A 22,497-nucleotide genomic window follows, 5' to 3' on the forward strand; every position below is an offset into this window, starting at 1 on the left:
TAACACTAAAATATCTCGTTCTTTGGTCACACTCCGCCTTATGCAGGGTCGTTTTGACGTATGATTAGCGTCATACTAAAAGCCTGACTACTACAGGAAACATATGTTAATCAAACTCTTTAGTATGTATCTAATCACACGTCAGAACGATTCTGCATATGGTCCACTAATTTTAATTATCGTCGCTATGGAATGCTAGAGTTGGACACTTCGTCTTTCAGTTCAGTTGAATTCAGTTCATTCCTTCTCATTATAAGAGGTTCTTATTGTGGATAAGGAACCTAATACACATGCTTTAGTGTAGTTGCGATAAACTAATTTTCAAACAGCCTTTTACAGAAAAAAAAACTTGGAGCTTCTATGAGGAGCATATAATTTGAAAGGTTACGGGCGTCTTTGGCGGGGGGACAGGGAGACGCGTCCCCGCAAATATTTTGAGTAGAATATAAATGGATTAATGTTGAAAGTATTTAGATCTATACGCAAGAAGTAAAAACAGAGGCAGAAAAAATTAACGTTATCTTTGTTCTTAAACATTTGGTTAACGTGATTAGAGTGTCCGCCTAACGTGTGTCACTTTCAAAGAAAGATTTTTTAAAATTTACGCTTGTTGGTTAGTCAAAGTAGTCTCGGCTGCAATCACACATTTTTTTTCATTGCTTAACCAGCAACAATTGTTTCCATGACGAAGGGAGACTGGGGAAGGAAAGGAAAGGATGCATAGAAAGTTTATCTGCAAATTAACAAAATAAATTTACAAAGACAGGGAAATATATAATAGAAGCGAAGGTGACAAGAAGAATTTAAGAAGATAGAGAAATTTGAATATTATATATGAAAGTACATTTCATGCGAATACTATAGAAGAGCAGCAAGGGACAACTACTGTAACAATATAGAAACTAACAATAGAAATGAGTGTTTAATGAGTGAATTGAATTTGAGGAAGATGGAAAGAATAGATTGAGGAGACGGATGACAAGAATAAACTACATTTAAGACATTAAAACGGAAAACGAAATAAAACAAGGATGGTTCATTTGACAAGTTCAAAAACATACAGCGAAATGAAGAACAAAAAGTAGATAATATACATTTGAGTTTATTAAGAATACAGAAAACAATGAAAAGCAAACATTCGAAATTCGCAATCAAATCAAGTGTCATCGTAAGACTTCTTTGAAGATTTTGTTAGCTAAACAATCGAAATATATGAGGACTATAAAACTACACTGTTGCAAATGCGTTTAAAAACACTGAGCAGGAATTCACCAGTAGGAATGCCAAGGTGAAGAAATTACCTAAGAACCATATTAGGTATATACTAACTTATTTTTTCGGCACGTAATCTATCAGTAAAGGAAGAAAATTATGATTAATTGTGTTGCTGAAAGTAGAAAGAGCTGATACCATTAGTAAAGTAGATTCCAGTTTACTCATAATTTTGACGTAACTTTAGTTGGGGCTAATAACATTCTAGTCGTTCCCATCCCGCGTCCCCCCCCCCAATTTTAAATGCCAGAGACGACTATGTGAAAGGTATTTCTTTCTTTGATAACTCCAAATACTGAAAAATGTTTAAGAAATATCTTAAGAGACATTTTATATCAATATTCTACACTTATTTTTAAATTTAAATATTAAATCCGGGTTTTAATGGAAATCTTTTTATAAGTGCTGTATCAACAATCCACAATTCTCATTTTGCGTTGCAGTGACGCAAACCCGTAAAGAATCTTCATAGTTTATTAGTGTTTCCGAAGAAGAAGTTTCATTAGATATTTGAATTGTAAACTGTGATCCAACTGACAGTTGTTCCTTGTACTTGAGTTGTGTAACTTTGTTAATGCAACTAACATTATTTTCCTTATTAATTATATAGAGCTGACAGTAATTGTGATTTATTACTTATCTTGTCATAGGAGATGCCATACGCAAACCAACCTTCTGTTCATATAAGCGATCTGACTGATGAAAATGTTAAATTTCAAATTGAAGATACGGAATTGAGGTAAAGATCAACTTCTTTTAGAAAGTCCTAGAATATAAGACTAACGTGACATGTTTTTAGTCTAATCCTTAGTAAACAATTTTGATTTAACAAGTTAATATTTTGGGTGGAATATGACATTAGTTGTAACTGCAGGGTGTATGTATAATTCTCTTAATGTGATTTTTACAGATGGTCACCTGTATATACCTGTATATGTTACCACTATATTTGTTTTCTGTAGATTTTCAAAGTTTTACTAGAAGCGGATGACCAACTTTGGAACTTAAGAAAATCCAAATTAATTGCATATATATATATATATGTATATGACATTGCTCGAGCAGACGGCTCTACCATATTTTCACACATCGATTGCATTTTCCGGTTTCTTCTTGCACAGTAAGCACTAAATGAGGAGCTAATGCATAAACCACGATAATATTACGCTCTTTATCGCACAATTCTTTGTAATAGAATCGTATATTGCATTACATGCATTGCAAACGCCCATTGCTAACACGTACAGAATATTCCCGCCGTTTATTTCCATCTTTAAGCGCCCTTGTACTCTTCCGCTTCAGTAAATATTTACACTTAGAACACGTTCATTTCCATTCAAAATATTTCAATATGATATCCACTGACTGAAATTACTTATATTCACACTCCTCTTTTACGAAAACTACTCGAGTGAACCCATATATATACGTATGTATTTCCCAGTTCTTAATCCGCATCTTAAAGTAGTTCTTTTTTTTTATTTTTAGTTTATTATTATTATTATTATTATTATTATTATTATTATTATTATTATTATTATTATTATTATTATTTTGTATGAGTGTTAGGTGTCGTTTACAGATGGCATTGTTGTTAGCTTGTTTTCACGTGGTTAAATATCGTTTGAACTTAAATTAAATAAATGAGGAGTAGTGTGAATGCGTTGTGTATGATGAATATCTTGTTAGGTCGGTTTGCTGAGGTGCTGAAGTACTGTGTTCAGACGTAACTTCGTATAATAAGTACTTGTGTAATTGTTGTGATATAAATTTAGTTGAATTTTGACGCAAGAAAGGTATAGAAGCTTTACGATAAAAATTTCTCAATGTAAATTTGTGCTCATTCTACATCGGTTAATTGGCTGGAGTGTAATCCTTTTTAGCACTTTGGCTATCTAGATTAAGGCAGGATGTACTGCTTAAAGTGGATCCGAAACTACATTCAAGTTTATATACCGAGATAAATATCTCCACCGGGAATCGACCCCGTGTGCTAGTCTCTCTGACGGAAGCTTACTTAGATATAAGCGTAAATATACATACATTATTTTTTATTTTAACCAGGATATTAGGAATTTGTTGCATAAATTTGTGTTATATAGCTGCCTTTGAATTCCACTATACTTATGCATGTATTTGTACATTACAGTGTCGCCAACAGTATGAGGAGAGTGTTTATTGCTGAAACACCTACAATGGCTATTGATTGGGTTCAATTGGAGGCCAATTCAACTGTACTTAGTGACGAGTTTCTGGCGCACAGAATTGGACTAGTTCCACTAACTTCGGACGATGTTGTTGATCGTATTCAGTATACCAGAGTAAGTTTTCTGTACTGCAAGGTAATAGCTACTTCGCATGTTAACTGGTAGCGAAAATTCTGTTCCCTTCATGTAGACATTTTCGTGAATAATCGAATAGCGTTCTACAGTTTACTGTTGAGTGTAAATGCAGAAAGTTCTGTCGGATCCTAAAAAAAGGAAGGCGATGACACGAAGCAGAACTTAATTGGGAAATTAGAAATGGTCTTCGTGAGCATCTGTCCAGTGCTTGGACATACTATGGATTGCATGTCATGGTTAACCTTAATAACATATCGCACACCCAGTGGAAGACTGTTACAAGTCAAAAATGCAAATTTGTGGGAACATGACTTTCAAAGTTCGTTATTCTATCAAACTTTCTCCCTAGAATACTGGTATTTCTGCCATGGAGAGGTTAATTTCTTTAGTTACGTTTCTGCGAAAATACCACCAGCTAGAGTTCACCTCTCTATCTCTCTCTCTCTCTCTCTATTCTCTTTTGAGCGATGACAACTCAAAATTTCCATTTTTTAAGTTTTAACACTTTTCCACCGGGTGTGCGATATGTAGTGATGTGAGGTGCAAAATTTTCCGCTATATTTTTCCGGAAAATTTTCCGTTCTAATAAAATATCAGTAATCAAGTAACAATTCCTCAGCAATCATAAAATTGTTTGAATTCATGTATAGCAATGTTAAAAAGTGAAAGATCGTTTAAAGAATCTGAAAGTTTTCATGTCTCGGACAATTTTCAGTACTATGTAAAAACAAATGAAACAGTTTTTCATGAATCGAAATATTTTCTCTTATATGGAAAAGTTAAATATTTTTTTTTTTTTTTATCTCGGAAGATTTTCATCATTTTGAAGCAAAAAGTAAAACAACTTTCTGTGAATCGGAAAGTTTTATTGCTCTGTAGAAACAAGTGAAAGGAATTTTCATAGATCGGAAAATTCTAATCACGATGTAGAAACAAGTGGAAAAAACTTCATAATCCGGAGACTTTTTGGATATTATGTATAGTGAAGTTAGGTGGAAAATTTTCCATTATATTTAACTGCACATAGAGCTACAAAATTGAATTTCTGTAGAGGAAAGTTAATCAGCAACAAATTATAATTTTCCAATTAGCTTTCGGGAACCGGAAAATTTTCTAATATTTCAAGTTGAGAAGTGAAATTTTACACAGTGTTTCTCTCTCTCTCTTCCTCTGCGAGCTCCTTCGTTGCTAAGCGGTTAGCATACGCGCATTTGGCATGTAAGACCTTTCTTCGATTCCCAGTTGGAGCTCATGTAGTTCGGATTCCACGTTAATTAGTTGGTCCCGTCTTATATAGTCTCGCTGCTGAGAGGGACGTTAAACTCAAAATCAACTCACTTCAACTTCTATCTCTCTCATACACACACACATAGAGAGAGAGAGAAACACTGTATATTTTTACTTTCCAACTTGAAATAGAAAATTTTCTGGTTTCCGTAAGCTAACTGGAAAATGATAATTTGTTGCTGTCTAACTTTCCTCTACAGAAATTCAATTTTGTAGCTCTACGTGCAGTTAAATACAGCAGGCCGGTAGCCAGCCCCAAAATTTAGGGGGGGCTCGATGCAACAATATTATAGTTCATCACCTTATTATAGTTCATTTGCAAGCCTACCGTGAAAATTTTAGAGGGGGCCAGCAAAAATTTAGGGGGGCCCGGCCCCCCTAGACCTCCCCTGGATACGGGCCTGCTCTACAGGAGTTGAACTTTATAGCTGAATGTGCAGTTAAATATAGTGGAAAATTTTCCACCAAACATCACTATACATAATATTCAAAATTCTCCGGATTATGAAAAGTTTTTTTCACTTGTTTCTACATCGTGATGAAGATTCCTTTCACTTGTTTCTACAGAGAAATAAAACTTTCCGATTCACAAAAGTTGATTTACTTTTTCTTCAAAATAATGAAAATTTTCCGACTCATAAAGAGTTCAATTTTTCCATACAAGACAGAAAATATTTCGATTCATGAAAAATTGTTTCACTTGTTCTTACATAGTACGGAAAATTGTCTAAGCCATGAAAATGTTCAGATCCTTTGAACGATCTTTCACTTTTTAACATTTCTATACATGATTTCAATCAATTTTATGAATACTGAGCAACTGTTACTTGATCACTGATATTTGTTAAGAACGGAAAATTTTCCAGAAAAGTATAGAAGAAAATTTTCCACCTCACATCACGGCTAAACAACGATGTAGGAATAAGTGGAGCATGTTTTTATGAATCGAAAAATTTTCCGTTTCAAAATTTTCCGAAAACTTTTCACGTTTTAGTCAGTTAGTTTTATGTATTAAAAGTGTTAGGCTTACTTAATGATTACACTGTTTCCATTTTGGGGAAATTGAAAATCACATGCTTTACAAATATACAGTGAACATAAGTTTAACGGAAGATGCAAATAAGAATGCCAAGTGGATTTCGTTTGCCCTGTGACCCACACCCTCTTACAAATTACAAAAACTGGCAAGGAAGTATGGTTTTAGTGTAATTCTCAAACCATCGATGCAAATAGAAAACAATTTCACTAGCTATAAGAGCTGTTATGTGGATAATTTTACTAATTCAGGCATGTATTTACTGGAATGTAATTATAACAAAATCCATATAGACATGATTAAAAGAAATGTGACGATGAAATTAAGGGAACATATTAGGGACTCAGAAGACAAGATCTGGCTGTTTCTGGTTTAACCAAACATTTAACATCTACGAGGCACTCCGTTAAAGTCATAAAAGGTACTTCATAAAACTCCATTATAAATAGAAAACTCTACATATGAATCATTTTTTATCAAAAGTAAGATGTCAGAATTAAACCTGGAACAGGATTCTTTAGATAGAAGCTCGAACCATATCATTAACCTAGGAAAGACCAGCAAATCCGCATAAAAATTACGTAATTTTTCCGTCAGTAATTTTTGAAATAGTTGCACATTAAAACTTTACTTCAGGAACTTGCTTCATTGATAGGAAGTGACATAATTCCAAGAATTTGCTATTTTTGTAGTGTCCGTTAACATTTTTCATATAATGGTCGATAATAAAATTTCGTGTAGTGCGTAAGTAATAATTTTTGAAGCTTAAGTTTAAAATCGTAAGTATCTTCAAATACAAGCAAGAAGGCTGAGTGGCAAGGCAAGCATGCAAATAGAAACTCAATATTTTCATCAGAGGTCTGGCCCAGGTGAAGCTTCCAGTGTAAGGAAGAGAAAAATTCATGTTATCAATTATGTGCAAATTCTCATTACTTATCATTAATTAACCCACAACACACCTGTTGCAGTAATTTTACGACAAAAGTGTTGCCAAAGACAGCGTTTCAATAAAAAGAAAAAAAACACCCATTTTACGGACTTACATTAAATAGCCTTTTTATCAGGGTTAAAAAACAGCACGTTTTAAAAAATACCAAAAGAACGTTTCTTTATGTTTAAAACTTTTTTTGTTGTTTAAAACTTTTTTAATGTTTAAAACAAAGTACTTTGTTTTTTAATAAAAAAAAAAACATGTTTAAAATGTTTATTTTGTCTAAAACAATAATCTAAATAGGCATATATATTACATTGTTACATGCTCACAGGTATTGCTTGCCATCTATATTCAACCGCTAGATCAAATTTCGGCATTTTTCCCGATCTCCGTTCACGGAATATGTAGTTTAGTTTCTTTGTGTTACGTTCTACTGGTCACTTGCATTCTTAATTTTTAAACGCCCATTGACGCAACTGCTGTGTCAGGGCTTTAAACTTCAATGGCTCAGTCCCTAATTAAGGCAGGAACGTGGTACGATTTTATTCCTGAAGGATGCAGCGATCGCCGGTGTGTATTTTATGTATGTGGGGGTACCACGTGGCGGTGGAGGAGGGTGAATACTGTTTTTTTTTTTTTTTTGTTTGTTTGTTTGTTTGTTTGTTTTTCCAACAGTTTTTGGGGGGTAGATTCATAAAAAAAATTGGTACGTAAAGCAATGAAGTAGGCCACTATATGGTAATATCATGTATTTGTACTTCTTGCTTATATGGCGGTCAGGGAGGGGACAAAGTTAGCCAATTTTTGGAGTTTCAGTTTTTTGACGTAAATTACATTTATTTTTGCAACAAACATCAATAACTCAGCCCCCAATTAAGCTATGAAGATGATTTGCTACCAAAGTATTCCTGAGGGATGAAACTTTCCGCCAGTATGCATTTTGTGTATGTAGAGGGTACGTATGTACGGCCGAGAGAGGGAGGATGTAGTTCGTCTTTTAAATTTTTTATATTTTTTTTTCCATCAGATTTCGGGGGCTATTCCTCCCCCCTTTATGGTACATCCACAAAAGTTGGTATTTGAAGCAATAAAGTAGTTCCCTACATGATAGTAGCCTGTAGATATATTTCACTTAAGTAGTGTAGAAGCATAATTCTTGTTCGAATACATGGTGTGTGCAGCAAAAATGATTTGCATATGGACGTGGTACTATGGTGGGGAGAGAGTGTCTAATTCAATGAATGTTTTTCTGTATATATATATGTTTAAATATTTCCTACATAAAACGAATTCATTATGCAATAGCAGCAATGGCTACCATTTCTTATATTGTTGTCACAAGTATGTGGCCTACACATTAGCATCATTTTGTCAGCGTAGGGTGACTGCAAGGGTTTCCAGGGCGCCGCAAAGTCAATATTTTCGTAATTTTAAAGGATTTTTTATGTCTGTTCTTTTTCTACGAATACGGCGGGAATTTCACGAATGTTACCTTCGTTGGAATCTGTGGTCTATAAGCTTCCAACGGGTATAAATCATGACTCTGTGATAATTAGAGGAGGCACCAGAGCCCCGAACGTGAGAGTCTACCATCCCTGGCGGGCGTCTAAAGGTTAATTTTGTTGTTATGCCGTAGACACTAATCGTTATTAGCTATCCATGTTGCAAATAGAGATGTATCTTGAAAACTGTATAGTTAAAATATGTCATTTGCTCCTTGTAGGCTAGTCACTGCTCTTTTCTGTGAGTTGTATTTGTCAGAGTATTTCTTCTAGCGTATGATGTGAGAACTGTTCAATATTACGAAAATTATATTGACCAAAAAATTCTCAAGTTTTGAATTTGTAAATTTGAATCTTAGAATAGTGTATAGTTTGTTTAACTTCCTTTATTCTTGGAAATTAAGAAATGTTCAAATACTTAACTTGAATTTCTTTTGATTTAGTTACACGCACATTGATGTGCGGAATTTCGTTCAGTAATTGCTGATAACTCCATGGTTTTGTAATTTACTCCATGCACAAATCCTGCGGAGGATGGGTTGCTTGTTAGAAAATTAAATTACCTTCTTCAATCTGATATTTTAGTTGTTTTAAACATGTCCAACCACCATCGAGAGAAAAAAAAAAAAAAAAAACCTTCAAAACAAACTGAATAAAACAGCCCTCGTTTTAAAGATACCAACCCTGCTTTTTGTATTGCAACACTGCATCAACCTTGTCACATTTTCGCACCAATGGATAAATGTTGGTGCATACTGTACATATGCACAGGAATTCACTCGCAGGAAATCAGTTTTCTGCAACTGAATATTGATTTTCTTCATTTTGCATATTTTTTTATTTTACATTTACGGTAATTTCTTTCGTTATTACACGAAAATGTTACAAGTTCCAGCATTGATCATGATCTTGAAAATATCTGCATAGAATATGTTTGCATTTGTTTCTTTTTCATTCTTAGATCAAAAGATATACGCAATCAAACTGGGTTACGCAACTTTACGGGCACACTATACAAACATGATGGTTAATAAATGAAGCACTTACATTGTGGATCTACTTAACTATTATAAGTGAACATTACTTCTTTGCAATTGACAAAATATTGTTCATTTTTGGTTTTTGAAATGTAATTTAACTTTCCATGGATGTTATCATTTTGAATACGTAGTTTACTCATTGTTACACATGTTTCACACTGTTACGAAACAGACCTTGCTTTAAACCAGCTGTTTTTTTTTTTTCTTCAAAAAAAAAAAAAAAAAAAGGTTTAAACCAAAAAACGAAAAATGTTCCTAAAGGTGTAAGTGTTTGTAAAATCTTGGTGAACACACATTTGTGGGTTATCACGTTTCACTCCCGTATATTATTCGTATTATATTCAGACCTAAATTCCCCCTTGATTACTCCAGGATTCCTTTATGAGTGAGTCGGCCGACGTATCGTATTTGTGGCCAATTAGTCCTGGTTCCGAGTTCAAATGGAGGACAATTTCTCTCGGATGTAACTCAAGAAGCGGTTTTTATTCCGCTTTAAGCTTATGTGACCCCTTCCAGCATAACCCGGTTGTTGCATAATAACATGAAACAATCTTATTTCTGTCCACATATGATATGAGCAAATTATTTAAACCAAAAAAAAAAAAAAACTGGTTTTTTGGTTTTTTTAATAAAAACCATAGTTTTTGCCAACCCTGTGTTCCAATTTCTAATGTAATAGTATATGCAAATCATTGTTAAACAAAACAGAATTTCTCTAAAAGGTATTTTCTGATTTGAAAGGTATTTCAACATACTTCCATTAATGTGCAAACTACAAAAGTAACTGCTATAAATTCAAATAGATAACATGTTACTTGTTTTTTAGTATTTTTCCGTCACACACAGCAAATGTAAATAATTTATTTATCTCTATGTCTGATAGGATTGTACCTGTTTGGATTTCTGTCCAGAATGTAGCGTTGAATTTACACTTGATGTTAGATGTAATGATGATCAAACACGGCATGTGACTACAGATGATTTGAAATCCAGTGATCCTCGAGTTGTTCCTGTTACGTCTAGGCATAAAGAGGACGAAGCTAGCGATTATGGAGAAGCAGATGGTAATTATATATATCCACAATGAAAATTTTGTATATATATTAACTTTTTTATTTAGACTTTGCTTTTAGTGTAGTAATTTGCGAAACAAATCTGTAATTTTTATATAGCATTTTCGGCTTCGATGGAAATGGAGATTGATTATTTATTTTGCTGTTTACGGGAACATGAAATTAGAAAATTAAATCATTTTTGTATATAACAAACACTACGGTAATGAAAAGCAGGAGATTTTTTTCTTTTAAAAAAATAAAAAATACTAACTTTGCCATTCTACATATTGCTTAAGGTAATTAGTATCTGGTTTAGAATGCTTCCACGGAGCTTTTTATTAAGTGCACAATCCGTAATACAATCAACAAGTGGGAATTCGTATAACACAGCTTCTGAAATGAACCTATGTTTTTATAATAAAAATACAGTGACTGTTTCACACATGTGTTAATTTTCTAACTCATATTGTACCCAGATTATGCCCGGATCTAGTTTATTTTTCCCATTGTTCTAAATTTAAACAGAACACTACTTTTCTTTCGCCATTTTAGTAAAAGACAAAGAGATCGTGGCAAAATAATCTTTCTGGGCCAATGCTATGAACTATAGATGTTATTTATGAATTCCTTATCGGAGCTTGAAACAAAGGAAGAACTAAAGCCCTGTGTTTTAGCTAGTTATCTAAATCTCAAAAGCTGAAGTCTTACATTTTGAAACTTCATTGAGGCGCTTTACACATAATACGTCGAAGTGCATATGGTCTCTTTATCGTTAATTCTATGGCTAATCTCCAGGAATATGGTGCCTAATCTATAGTGGATTGGTATGTGTTATTGAGAGCCAAAAGACACCGAAAAGGAAAGCTAGAGTTTTCGAGGGGAGAATTATCATAGATATATGAGATCCAAATAGAACCCTTCTACCATGAACGAGAACGGCACGTATGCAATCTGAGAGGACAGAAGGTTCTAGATTCTTTTTTACAGAAAATATTGGTCACTAAAGGAATGACATGCCAAGTTGCAAGTAATATAAAATTTATCACATGAGAACAATGTGAAAAATATTAGAAAACTAAACTTGTTTGCACTGCAGTTGGAAAATGGATTTTTTTTTTCCACTGCTGTCTATTACTCAGTATATTACTGGTAATAATAAGAAAACATAATTTCATGTCGCTGCAGCCCGTGAAGGGCTGTGGGATTTCATCAGTTTCTGTTAACATATAAGATAGGGTGATTAGGCTCGATTTAAGACGAATAAAGGCAAGAAAACCGAAGTTCCATAGCCTCTTTCATAATAAAATACGAATAATAATAGTCGAAGTAATAATTGTTGTTTACTCTTATTTTTGTTGTAGTAGTTGCATACATTACGTTAATAAAATATTAACGCTTAAGCAGTGTACTAATTGAATTTGGATTGTGAGTTTAAACGTGACACTGACTACATCCTATTAAATTTAATGAGAGTGAAATTCTGAACTGTCTTTTCTAAAATATAACTTAAATATTGGGTAAACGACGCAGATATCGCCTCCATTTCGTAATATTGTAAATAATTCATTCATTTTCAACAACAAAAGTAAATATTACATCAACTACCTAGAACCTTGTTCTAGCTGAATGTACAATATGAGGAATCAGCAACAATTTCTGAATGCTTTTCTTACATTAGGTGATATTGCAAGAATCTGAAAATATTATCGCCACTTAAAAATCCCAGGATTTAAAAAAATAGAAACGTCATTTATAGATTTGTAACTCAATATTAGAAGAGACCATTATCAGAAACACAATAAAGAAGTTTACAGTAAATAACAAAATACAATGAGCCATTAAATAATAAACACATCCAGTAAGTAATAAAACAATAGTCATTCTCTGAATTCACCTAACGCAGTGTATTGTGAAAAAACTATTCATCGTTCAGCAATGCACAGCCATCTTTACATTCGTGGCAGAGTCCAGTACTGTCGTGTTTTCATGAAACGACATCTTGCATTCCACACATTGAATCCTGGTTCTTTTGTCTTTCTGTTGGTAATAAAAGCCCCAACAATCCCCACAAAAATTGTCTTTCTGATGGTGCTTCTTTGTGATAAGCTAATTTTGACGACCACCTCTTTTGAGTTGTCTGGATGATCCAGTTATCCTGATTTTCTTTGAAGTTTGTTATGTATTTTTGGAAGATTTTTGTCAAATTCTACCAAGAGTTCCCGTTTCAGAATAATTGCTTTGCAGTTAAATGATTTTCTGCAAATCTTTGGACGCAGATTTTTTTTTTTTTTTTTTTTTTCTTTCTTTCAATGTTGGATGTTAGCCACACTCCTTTGGTATGAAACGTTGCCCTCGGAAGTTTATTATGTATTCATCATGATGTAAAAGATCATGATGAATAAATAAACTCCCGAGCAAATTTTAGTTTTCCAATAATTTTCATGATAAATTTTATAGTATTAGCAAGTTGGCATGTCATGATGTCATGTAATCTTTGATATTCATCATGATGTAAATTATTCTGAATTGGGGACCCATCTGTCGGTACTGAATGTTTATCTTCTTGTGAAGTGAAATCTGTAAATTCTTTAATAGCTACAGGCTTGTGGACATATTCTGATCTCTCGGAGATTAAGCTTCAACAAATGCAGTTTCTAGGAACACGTTTGAATCATATCTTAAACTTGATTCTTGTTGCCTTAAACTTGAAATAGCGTTTTGAGAAATTGCGGCCCTGTATCGTGTTTGAGCGAAAATTCTTGGAAAATTTTAAGTGATTGCAGTACGTGGCTACTAATGAAAGGAAACGCATTTCTTTATCACTTGAAATGGACTAAAGTTTTATTGATGGGGAAGCAATATCTTCAGGATTAGGCATTATTTTGAACATATAAATAGAGCTTCCATCGTTTTATTTACAACTCTGTTCTACTGACTTTGCACTACTACTTTTACGGACATCTATTCATCTCTCTTCGTGCTTTATTTTGTAATTTATAATCCCAAATGCGTGCTCCGCAGCCTAATACTGCTTATATTATTGATTTATTTTATTAGTATTATTTTAGTGGGTATTTAAAATATTTTATTTGCTTTTTTTATATAGAGAAATTATTTATACACTGACGGAAAGATCAAAATCAGTACTTTCAGTCAGTGTTCAGATCATCGCTCTGGGTTGAAAAAACAGAGCAGTTATATTAAGCTTAATTTCCTAGAGAACAATTTAAGGATACTTTTGCTATTAAAACGTGTACACTTCGTGAATACTGTCTCGCTTTGCCACTGAAAATTATTCAATACCCAGAATATTTATATAATTTCAAAGAACAGTTTGTCGTGAGTCCAGGGATGCAGTTTGCTTGAAGATTAGTCCATATTTCTGAGAGTTAGAGAGAGAGAGATTACACGTTCCTCATTTTAAGGAATACTATTTACCAACATATACACAAAGTGTATTCTGTAAAATACGCAACGTGTATTCTCTCTCTAAGGGTAAAGACATACCGAAGATATCTCACGATCGAGGTCGAGGTTTAAGTAGCAGTTGCTACCTCGACAATGGCACAAACAGATGGATTCAAATGGGTCACACACATGCCGGAAATGTATGCTACAGTGCGACTAGAGGTCGACCACGGCAGTGAGTTGGTGGTCGCGATAACAAACAACCGAGTTTGTTTTTACATCGATGTTCAGTGAAAGCATCGCTGTGGCTCGTGTTTTCATTGGTTATCCCTGAAGCGCTGCACGGAATAAAATCTTCATTTGTTCAGAATTTCGTGTGCAGAGAATCGTGTGTATCTATGCCCAAGAGGTTTTGCTGCACTTTGAATATGAGACATATTAGTAGAAGTAATGAGGAATGTTCCAGAAATATGGGATAAGAGACACAAACACGATCATAATAGGCACGTTTTAAATAGAGAATGGAAGAAAATGGCAACTCAAATGGGATTGTCAGATAAGTTATTCATATTTGAGAATTCTAGTGTAGCTTATTATTATATAAGGCAGTGGCAGTTACAGGGAGGGGGCTTTCGGGTTGAAGTCCCTAAATTCCGGAATTTCTGAAGAAAAAAGAACCAGTGTTAATCATATCTATGCTTAAAAACTTCATTTCCCCCGCCCTATTTCGAGATTAATAAAAAAGAATTTCTTCTAAATTCGTTACTGATACAAGGTAAAGAAATACCTGTAAAGACAGGCATGTATCCATAGGAAGGCAACGTCGGATAATAGAATTACAGTGATGAAACTTCATTTGGTGAAGTTAATACCCCCTCCACCTCGAAACCTGAAGACATACCTGTTTTTTTTTTTAATTTATTTATTTATTTATTTATTTTACTGGAAAATGATTTCTTGCCTGAGTGAAAGAGGACATTTCTTCACAGAAAATTGAAAAAAGGTAAAAGTCTTTGATTTATTGATAGAGATGACAAAAGATGAGACTCAAATATTTTTGCGAAACAAGAGACGAGACTTTGGAATTTCTCATGTGTCGTTTCGAGTCCATCCCTATTTATAAACTGTTTGGTTCTTTCAATTTCAAAATGTTGTTTCGCAGTGATTTTTGTGCAATAATTTCTCGTGCGTCACAGTAATGTTTCTCCTCAAACTGAGAACTTACAGCGAGGATGCGATCTCTTCGCTATGTGCACCCTTCATCCATCCAGACCTAGACATCGAGGTAGCGACCGCGACTTAAATTCGACCTCGAACGCGAGGTATCTTCGGTATGTGTTTACCCTAACTCTCAGAAATATGGACTAATCCTCAAGCAAACTGCACCCCTGGACTCATGACAAACTGTCCTTTGAAATTACTCAATGAAGATTATTCAGAGAGGACTCAAGTTGCGGTCTTTGATGCTTTGATATCTGTAGATCATGCCGAGCATAGTATCATATTAGCTACCGGTACTTTAATGAATACTCCCTATAATTAGAGTATAGTCTTAGTGAAGTAGAACAAATTCATGAATGGCCCTATTAAATGCATCTTGTATGCTCATTTTGCGTGATAAACCCCTTCGAAAATAAATCCTGGGTACATCGGTAATAATCATAGTTTGTGTTACTGAGGGTTATTAGAGTATAATGTCAGTGGACTTTGTGAAGGAACTCAGATAAGATTTTAGGATTTTAATAAAGTTAATTCGCACTAGTCATGTACTAAATAATTCTTTAAGGCATATACTTTTCCTTATTATTAACAGCAAGGTGTAAAAAACTACGTAAGTGATTTTTAAGATATCCAGTTGGTGTAACATTGATAAGCAGTTGCTGATGGAGTGCTCGTCAACTGTTAATATTGCAGGAAGTTGTAAGCTATAAAAATTATTATTATTATGTACTGCACATTCTGTAGGTTGCTACTGAAAAGAAAAAAGAAAAAAAAAAAAACGATAACTGAAGTGCGCTACTTTTTCTGCTATCGCACTTTCAAATCATTTTGTGGGCATTATACTAATTTACATTTGTATGCTGGCAGAACACCGATCTACTTATTGGAGAAGGATCTTTCCAACAGTATTATATTTCTGTCTCCTTAGAGTGCGTAAGTGCCGGAGAAACTATATTACTTTTTTTCTCTCTCTCTCTCTTCGGAAGAAGAAAATTGAGGTGTAATTTTTCGTTCACATCGCAGTTCTATGATTTTGTGTAGCAAACTGCGTATTAAGTAAAACCTATTCGAATGACTTACTAAAACATAGCTAAAAGTATATCACAGAACACTAGAAAATATAGTGTAGATGACTTCAGCATCCAAATTAACTTCATCTTGGGATGAGGTAACCTAGTTAGAACGTGGAATCAGAATTTGGTCGATCTCTTCCTTTTCCTTCTTCCCATTCTTATGTGTTAAAGCAAAGTGATTTCTAATATGTACTTTTATTGTGTAACGTTTTCATTATTTTTCTGGTAAGTAATTTTATATAAGTATTGAAGTTAAACATGATTGTACTTTGTTACTATAGTAATAGACTTGCGTTTGGTTGTAATTATACTTGGTTCGTTGGTTTTTGAGTTTAGAGTTTCAATACCGAGGCTGTTTGAGAAATAGACGTTAACGTAAGATTCGAACTGTATTAAATTTCACAATAAGTTTTGCTAGTTATCTGTATTGGTTCATGTAAAATAATTGATGAAGTGTTAAAATATAGTTACGAAACTTACACAATGAAACCTATAAATAAATAAAAGAAACAATATATTATCCTTATCAGAGGGATACGACTGAGAAAACTGGAAGACGTCAGGATAATAGATCATTTAACCTCCATTGCTAGGTTCAGAACGAACAGAAAAATATCACTATTGGATTAGTACCAAAAATATTTAGCCTTCCAGGAATCGAACACCTACTAACGGTGAAGCTTCTGCGTATTTTCTTCCACGTGTTGGTATTAGATGTTAGAAATAGATGTTGGATGTCAACGTGTGAGAGCTCTGTATTTACATCTTATGTAAAATTGCGAAATTGTTATTTGAATTTGTTACATTTTGAATTTTATACTTTAAAGTAAATGTTAGAATAATATATGTCTTTAAAAAGCTAGGAACAATAGCTGTTATTCTCAACTTAATTTTATGTAAGAACTCACGGTGGGTATTATTTTACAGATATTTTGATTGTCAAGCTGCGTAAGGGACAGGAATTGAAGTTGCGAGCATATGCAAAGAAAGGATTTGGCAAAGAACATGCGAAATGGAACCCCACAGCTGGAGTGAGCTTTGAATATGATCCTGATAATTCAATGCGACATACTTTGTATCCGAAACCAGACGAATGGCCTAAAAGTGAATATACAGAACTTGAGGAAGATCAGTGTAAGTAACTTTTTATGGATTACGTTGTTCATTGTAGATCACACAGTCTTACTTTAAAAAGAAAAATACACTTCGTTGTTACTGTTGGTAGTGAAGTATGACTAGCTGTTGGAGTTTTATTTTTCTTAACTTATTAGCTGGAAACATTTCTTTTACCCGTGAAGAGAGAAGGTCTACTTACCAGGTTCTCATCTAAGCTCGCCAACAATATTCCCAGTGTGAATCAAACTCGTGATGTCGCGCGTAAGCCACGAGAAGGCACTGGGTGTTGAATTCGTTCCCCACTTACATGATTTGATGAGAGAGATTTTGTATATCAGAAAGCACATACATATAGCAAATTCCTTGCTTGTATGTTCAAAATTCAGAAGAAAACTGTTATGTGTCTCATCCCTTTTAGGTGGACTTCCTAAATTCGTGCAAGTGCTATGTTCCATGTATAAAAACTTCCATATGTTACTTTATTATATGGTGTTCGCTATATTGAGTTCTCTCCCACTGTTTCAAACCCAGAGGCGAACTGGGAATACAAGGGCCCACCCGGAGAATGATGCTTAAGGGCCTTGATGAATACCGAGTTGGTCTGGAGTCTGGACTGCCCTTTTAGGAATGAACCCTTAGCTGGAGACTTGGATGGCTAAACCCCTGTCCCCACGAAATGTAAAGTTGTGTGTGCGTATCTATAGCTAAATATTATTTTCCACAGTCTGAAAATTTTTGCAATGAGTCGTACATGTCCCTTCAAAACAGCGACTGTTTATATTGAGAGAGATCTGAATATGATAAGATTTCATCTTGAAAATTATGAGGAATTTAATTTTCATGAATGCTGCATGCAAATGAGTGAATAAATTATAACAAACTTAATTTTATTGCGTCAAATAACAGTTTATCTTTGTAGATTTGTTTACATGATATATAATGAAGAACATTGAGTAACCATCCAATTATGGGTGAGAAAAAAGAAAATAACATTTTGAAAAGACAGAAACTTTAGAGAAACGATTTTAAAACATTTCGGATAAAGCACGTTGAGTTTGATAAGAAATAATTTCTTGTTGACTTCTCAAACACTAAATAAATTGGAACATTACTACAGTATATTAGCATTACAGATTAAAATTCGCATAATTATTGACTGCATAGAGGTAATAACGCACTTATCAGTGATTTCTTTGATGCGTTTTGCAATTGTTATAAAATACGCGATTAATGAAGTTCATTTATCAAAGCAACTTTTACAGCAGCATTTTTCTAAAGATAGATTTCCCAATTTCATCGATAATTTCATCATTAGAGATTTTTTGCAGAACTTTGATAATTTCATCATTAGAGATTTTTTTGCAGAACTTCCCTTTCAATGACCATAAGCATAAATGATTCCAGAATATGATTTGACGAAGACAAACGCGAACGAGTTTTACTCAATTTAAAATAACTGAATGCTCGCTCACAGTATACTTGGGTAACTGAAAGAGTTGTCTAATGTTTGTATATAGTAAACAGTGTTTGAAAAGTGGAAACATGCGTATTATACCTTAGTAGCAACCTGCAACAACAGAAGTAATACTGCTTACAAGGATGATTTTCGTTGCACATCTTATAAGACTGTCCTTCTGAAAAAGAGGCAATGCATTCTTCAGGTTCATTTTTTCCTCCGAGGCACTACACTCAGTAGAACTGTCGCATTATGTAACATCTACATCGATTTGTATGTCAGTACAGTCTTTATTATTTGCTTTATCAGTAGTCTGGCAGAGTTTCTAGAGTTTTTCAAAAATTTTAGCAAAATTCAACAATCCAGATTTCAAATTTTCATGCTCAACTAAACATTTTCAGCTATCTCCTGTAAAGCACCTAGAATACTTTCATTTAGTAAATCAGTAAATCGGCGAGGATTAAGACAAGAAGCATCAAAGATTAATTTTTTGTTCTATGGTAAATATCTCATCTCTACCCTCTCCCACAATATTCGCAAATTGACCCCCGTCAATATTCGTGCACTATTTTGTTAGGTATACCGAATTAGAAACCGCATCTTGCTGTCCTTCTTCCTCTTTATCGACTCGAACTTTAAAAAAATCATGATTGCATCAGCAATGGAGATCTTCTACATAAGTTTTGAAAACAAGTAAAAATAAATAAAATAAAATCATAAGTTAAAAAATAAAGATTTGCAAGAAAGGAGTGGTGCGTTTCCATTGGGGTTCACTATTGCCCGTGTACTTTATATATACGATAAAAAGAAATTGTCCCAATCTAATTTCCTGTTACTTCTCACAGTTTAGTAATGTCTTTGTTACTCTTGCATAAGAACATGGATAATATTACACGAAAATTCTCCTATAGTAAGGAAACCGTGTTAGACATGGAGTTGAAGACACGAGTTGGGGCGTTGGAAAGAACTGGGTCCCCTGAGCACACCGGTGATGTTAGAAATCGGTCCTGTGGCCCAAAACCCAGGAATTCGGACCGCACATGTTTGGGCTCAGGTCCCTTCTATTCGATACCAAATATATTGCGCTGTCCCTTACTAACATACAGCATCATAGTATTGTCTTGTATACAATGTTCGGGTGAATAACATTCAGGCAGGATAATAAGGAAACTTACTTTTGCGAGTAAAAAACATGGAGAATATTGCATGAACATCATTTGGGACCCGGTTTCTTAGGCTTCGGGCCCGGAGCCAGATTTACGACATGACCGATGTGTTCAGGAGAAACCGATCCTTTTCAATGCCACCACCCACGTCCAAGACTCCATGGTTCTTTGGTGAAAAGAAGGGACCTGACCCTATACTTTCGGGGCCCGATATCTGGAGACATCAGGCCCCGGGCTCGATTTGTGTCATCACCTCTGTGCTGAGAGGACCATTATTTATCGCCAGCAGTCGCATCCAACGACTTCATGTCTAACACGCTTTCCTTATCATAGGACAATCAGCTCCATGCTCTTTATGTCATCGATTGCACATCACATTATTGAAAACATAAATTGTGGACAGTATTACATTTTCCAGTTAATAACTTACATGTATTTTTTGATACTTTTAAAAATTTATCGTATTGATTTTTTCAACAAACAAGACTATGAGTTGGGCAGGGGCCCCTTTCCCTAGTGCTCTTCCTTCGCTAGCACTGCGGGTCCGTTAGTTAGACCACTGGTTACTATGAACGAGAACGGAGTTTTGAAATAGTTATATCGTATCCAATCGAGCAATATCTTAAGTGATTTTGCGGAGGGCAGGGCCCACTCGGAAATTTCCGGATATCCGGGCGGCCCAGTCCGCCTCTGTTCAAACCGTTCCAACATTGATAAAATTGAGTGAAGTATTCGTATTCTGTGCATAAATAAAATAAAATAAAATAAACTTGTTTTTCACATTTCATATTTTTATGCGCAACGACCCACAGATACATGTTGGTTAGATCAACCTCTTCGTAACCACTTCGGGGTGGAATTTCGTGAAGTTGTGTGAATGAATGTGATACTCCTATGCATAAAAACATCACAAATAATCAAGATTTCGTCCTTGTATATCACGTGGCGGTGAAAAAGTATTCTTCACTTTTCCTCTGGGTTTGCCAAATTGCACTCACTTGCACGTTGCTCGAGATGTAATTTTCATCGTTGAAATGAATGATATATTCGTATTGTATGTATCTCCGTCCCATTTAAGGTTAAAAATAAATGTCATGTTAAATAATCATCTGTTAATTGTTAAATCTTCCATTAATCACATTTTGTAATAAAGTAATTGAAAAAGTATAATTACTGCTTCCTTTTTTTTTTTTTTTTTTTTTTTTTTTTTTTTTTTTTATCGAAACCATTAAAATTAGTGTGTGTTTTCTAGGTTTTTCCTTTATAGGTTTAATAATAAATGAGTCCAGTTACTAATTAAATTACTACGAAGAAAATTTCTGAATATTTGAGAAGGAAGAGTGAAAGGGAGTCTAAGTTGGTCCATAGCAATATGCTGGATCACCCAATATACAATAGTCCAGCAGTCTTTACACATCCACTTAGCGGAACCTACAAATTTTCCACGTCAATCTCTACTACTAAATACGTACATCCAAGTCTTTATAGATGTAGCTTCATTGTACAAAACCATTCCACTTACTTATGGCCTTATTTCTATCGAAGAATTTTTCAACATACCTCAGATAAAGTTCAGCACATCATGTGTAGTCGAATTATATTGATTTTTCTATGAACAAATTTAAATTCAAATGCAGTCATTATTTTCAAATCAAGAATAGCGGCATATTCTACTCATACGCAACCCATTCGCGGAGTGCTTGGAACAACAAATACCCCGCTCATCACGTCTTTTTTTCTTTGCCTTTGATTCATGGATTGTTTTTATAATATGGACCACGGCCAGCTAACACTGGAAGTATTCTTACAGTCCCAAGTGTCCAATTGGATTCACTTGTAACTTTTACAACTATACAGTCACCTTCGTTGATGTGCAAGTCAGATTTCAGAATAATACATCCGTACTCAATATCATCCCAGCCGCCATTCCTACAGAAACTACTTAATGTTGCTTATATCATACGAATTCGTCTCAATCTGAAAAGGTTTTCATGATCCTCTCTCTCTCGCTGGCTCGCTAAAGCCTCCGAATTTTCACATCATTACAAGAATTGATCTAACATCCCGTAGACCCACCAGTTTCACCTTGTAACATACAAAGATTACACGTAGATTTTAATTTTCTACAGTATTGTTAAAATTATGTACGAAGTCTAAATTTTCTCTTCCTTTTTTTTCTTACAGTTCAAGCTCCATACAACTGGGATGCAAAGCCTAATAAATTTTATTTCAATGTGGAAAGTAGTGGAGCTTTGAAACCTGAGAACATTGTTATGATGGGAGTGGCCGTATTGAAAAACAAATTGTCCAATCTACAAACACAGCTCAGTCACGAATTACGAAACGATGCCTTGACCATCAGTTAAAAATGTTGTGCGGATGAACTTTTCAACCAACTTTTGTGTGTATACGTTTAATGTTTCCAGGTAGAGACGATGTAAATTTAATGTGACTGTTGGTTATTACATTAATTATTCTGAAATCGATACTGTTACAAAAACAACCAACTTATCTTCAGCCTTTACAGTGTGGATCCGTTTGTATATATCAACTATAAAATAAATTAATCTGTAATTGAATTTTATATAA

At 34.3% G+C, this 22,497-nt stretch overlaps 1 protein-coding gene across 1 annotated transcript; it reads left to right on the forward strand.

The window, feature by feature from the left end:
* Positions 1 to 1,796: 1,796 nt before the first annotated feature.
* Positions 1,797 to 22,497, forward strand: Polr2C (RNA polymerase III subunit RpII33). Its single transcript, XM_081757480.1, has 5 exons — positions 1,797 to 2,011; positions 3,422 to 3,593; positions 10,297 to 10,477; positions 17,098 to 17,304; positions 22,093 to 22,497. The coding sequence occupies exons 1-5, from the start codon at positions 1,926 to 1,928 to the stop codon at positions 22,272 to 22,274; spliced, it is 828 nt and encodes a 275-aa protein (XP_081613606.1). The 5' UTR covers positions 1,797 to 1,925; the 3' UTR covers positions 22,275 to 22,497.

Source organism: Thermobia domestica, chromosome 1 (assembly GCF_964235325.1).
Source record: "Thermobia domestica chromosome 1, izTheDome1.hap1.1, whole genome shotgun sequence".
Lineage (NCBI taxonomy): Eukaryota > Metazoa > Arthropoda > Insecta > Zygentoma > Lepismatidae > Thermobia > Thermobia domestica.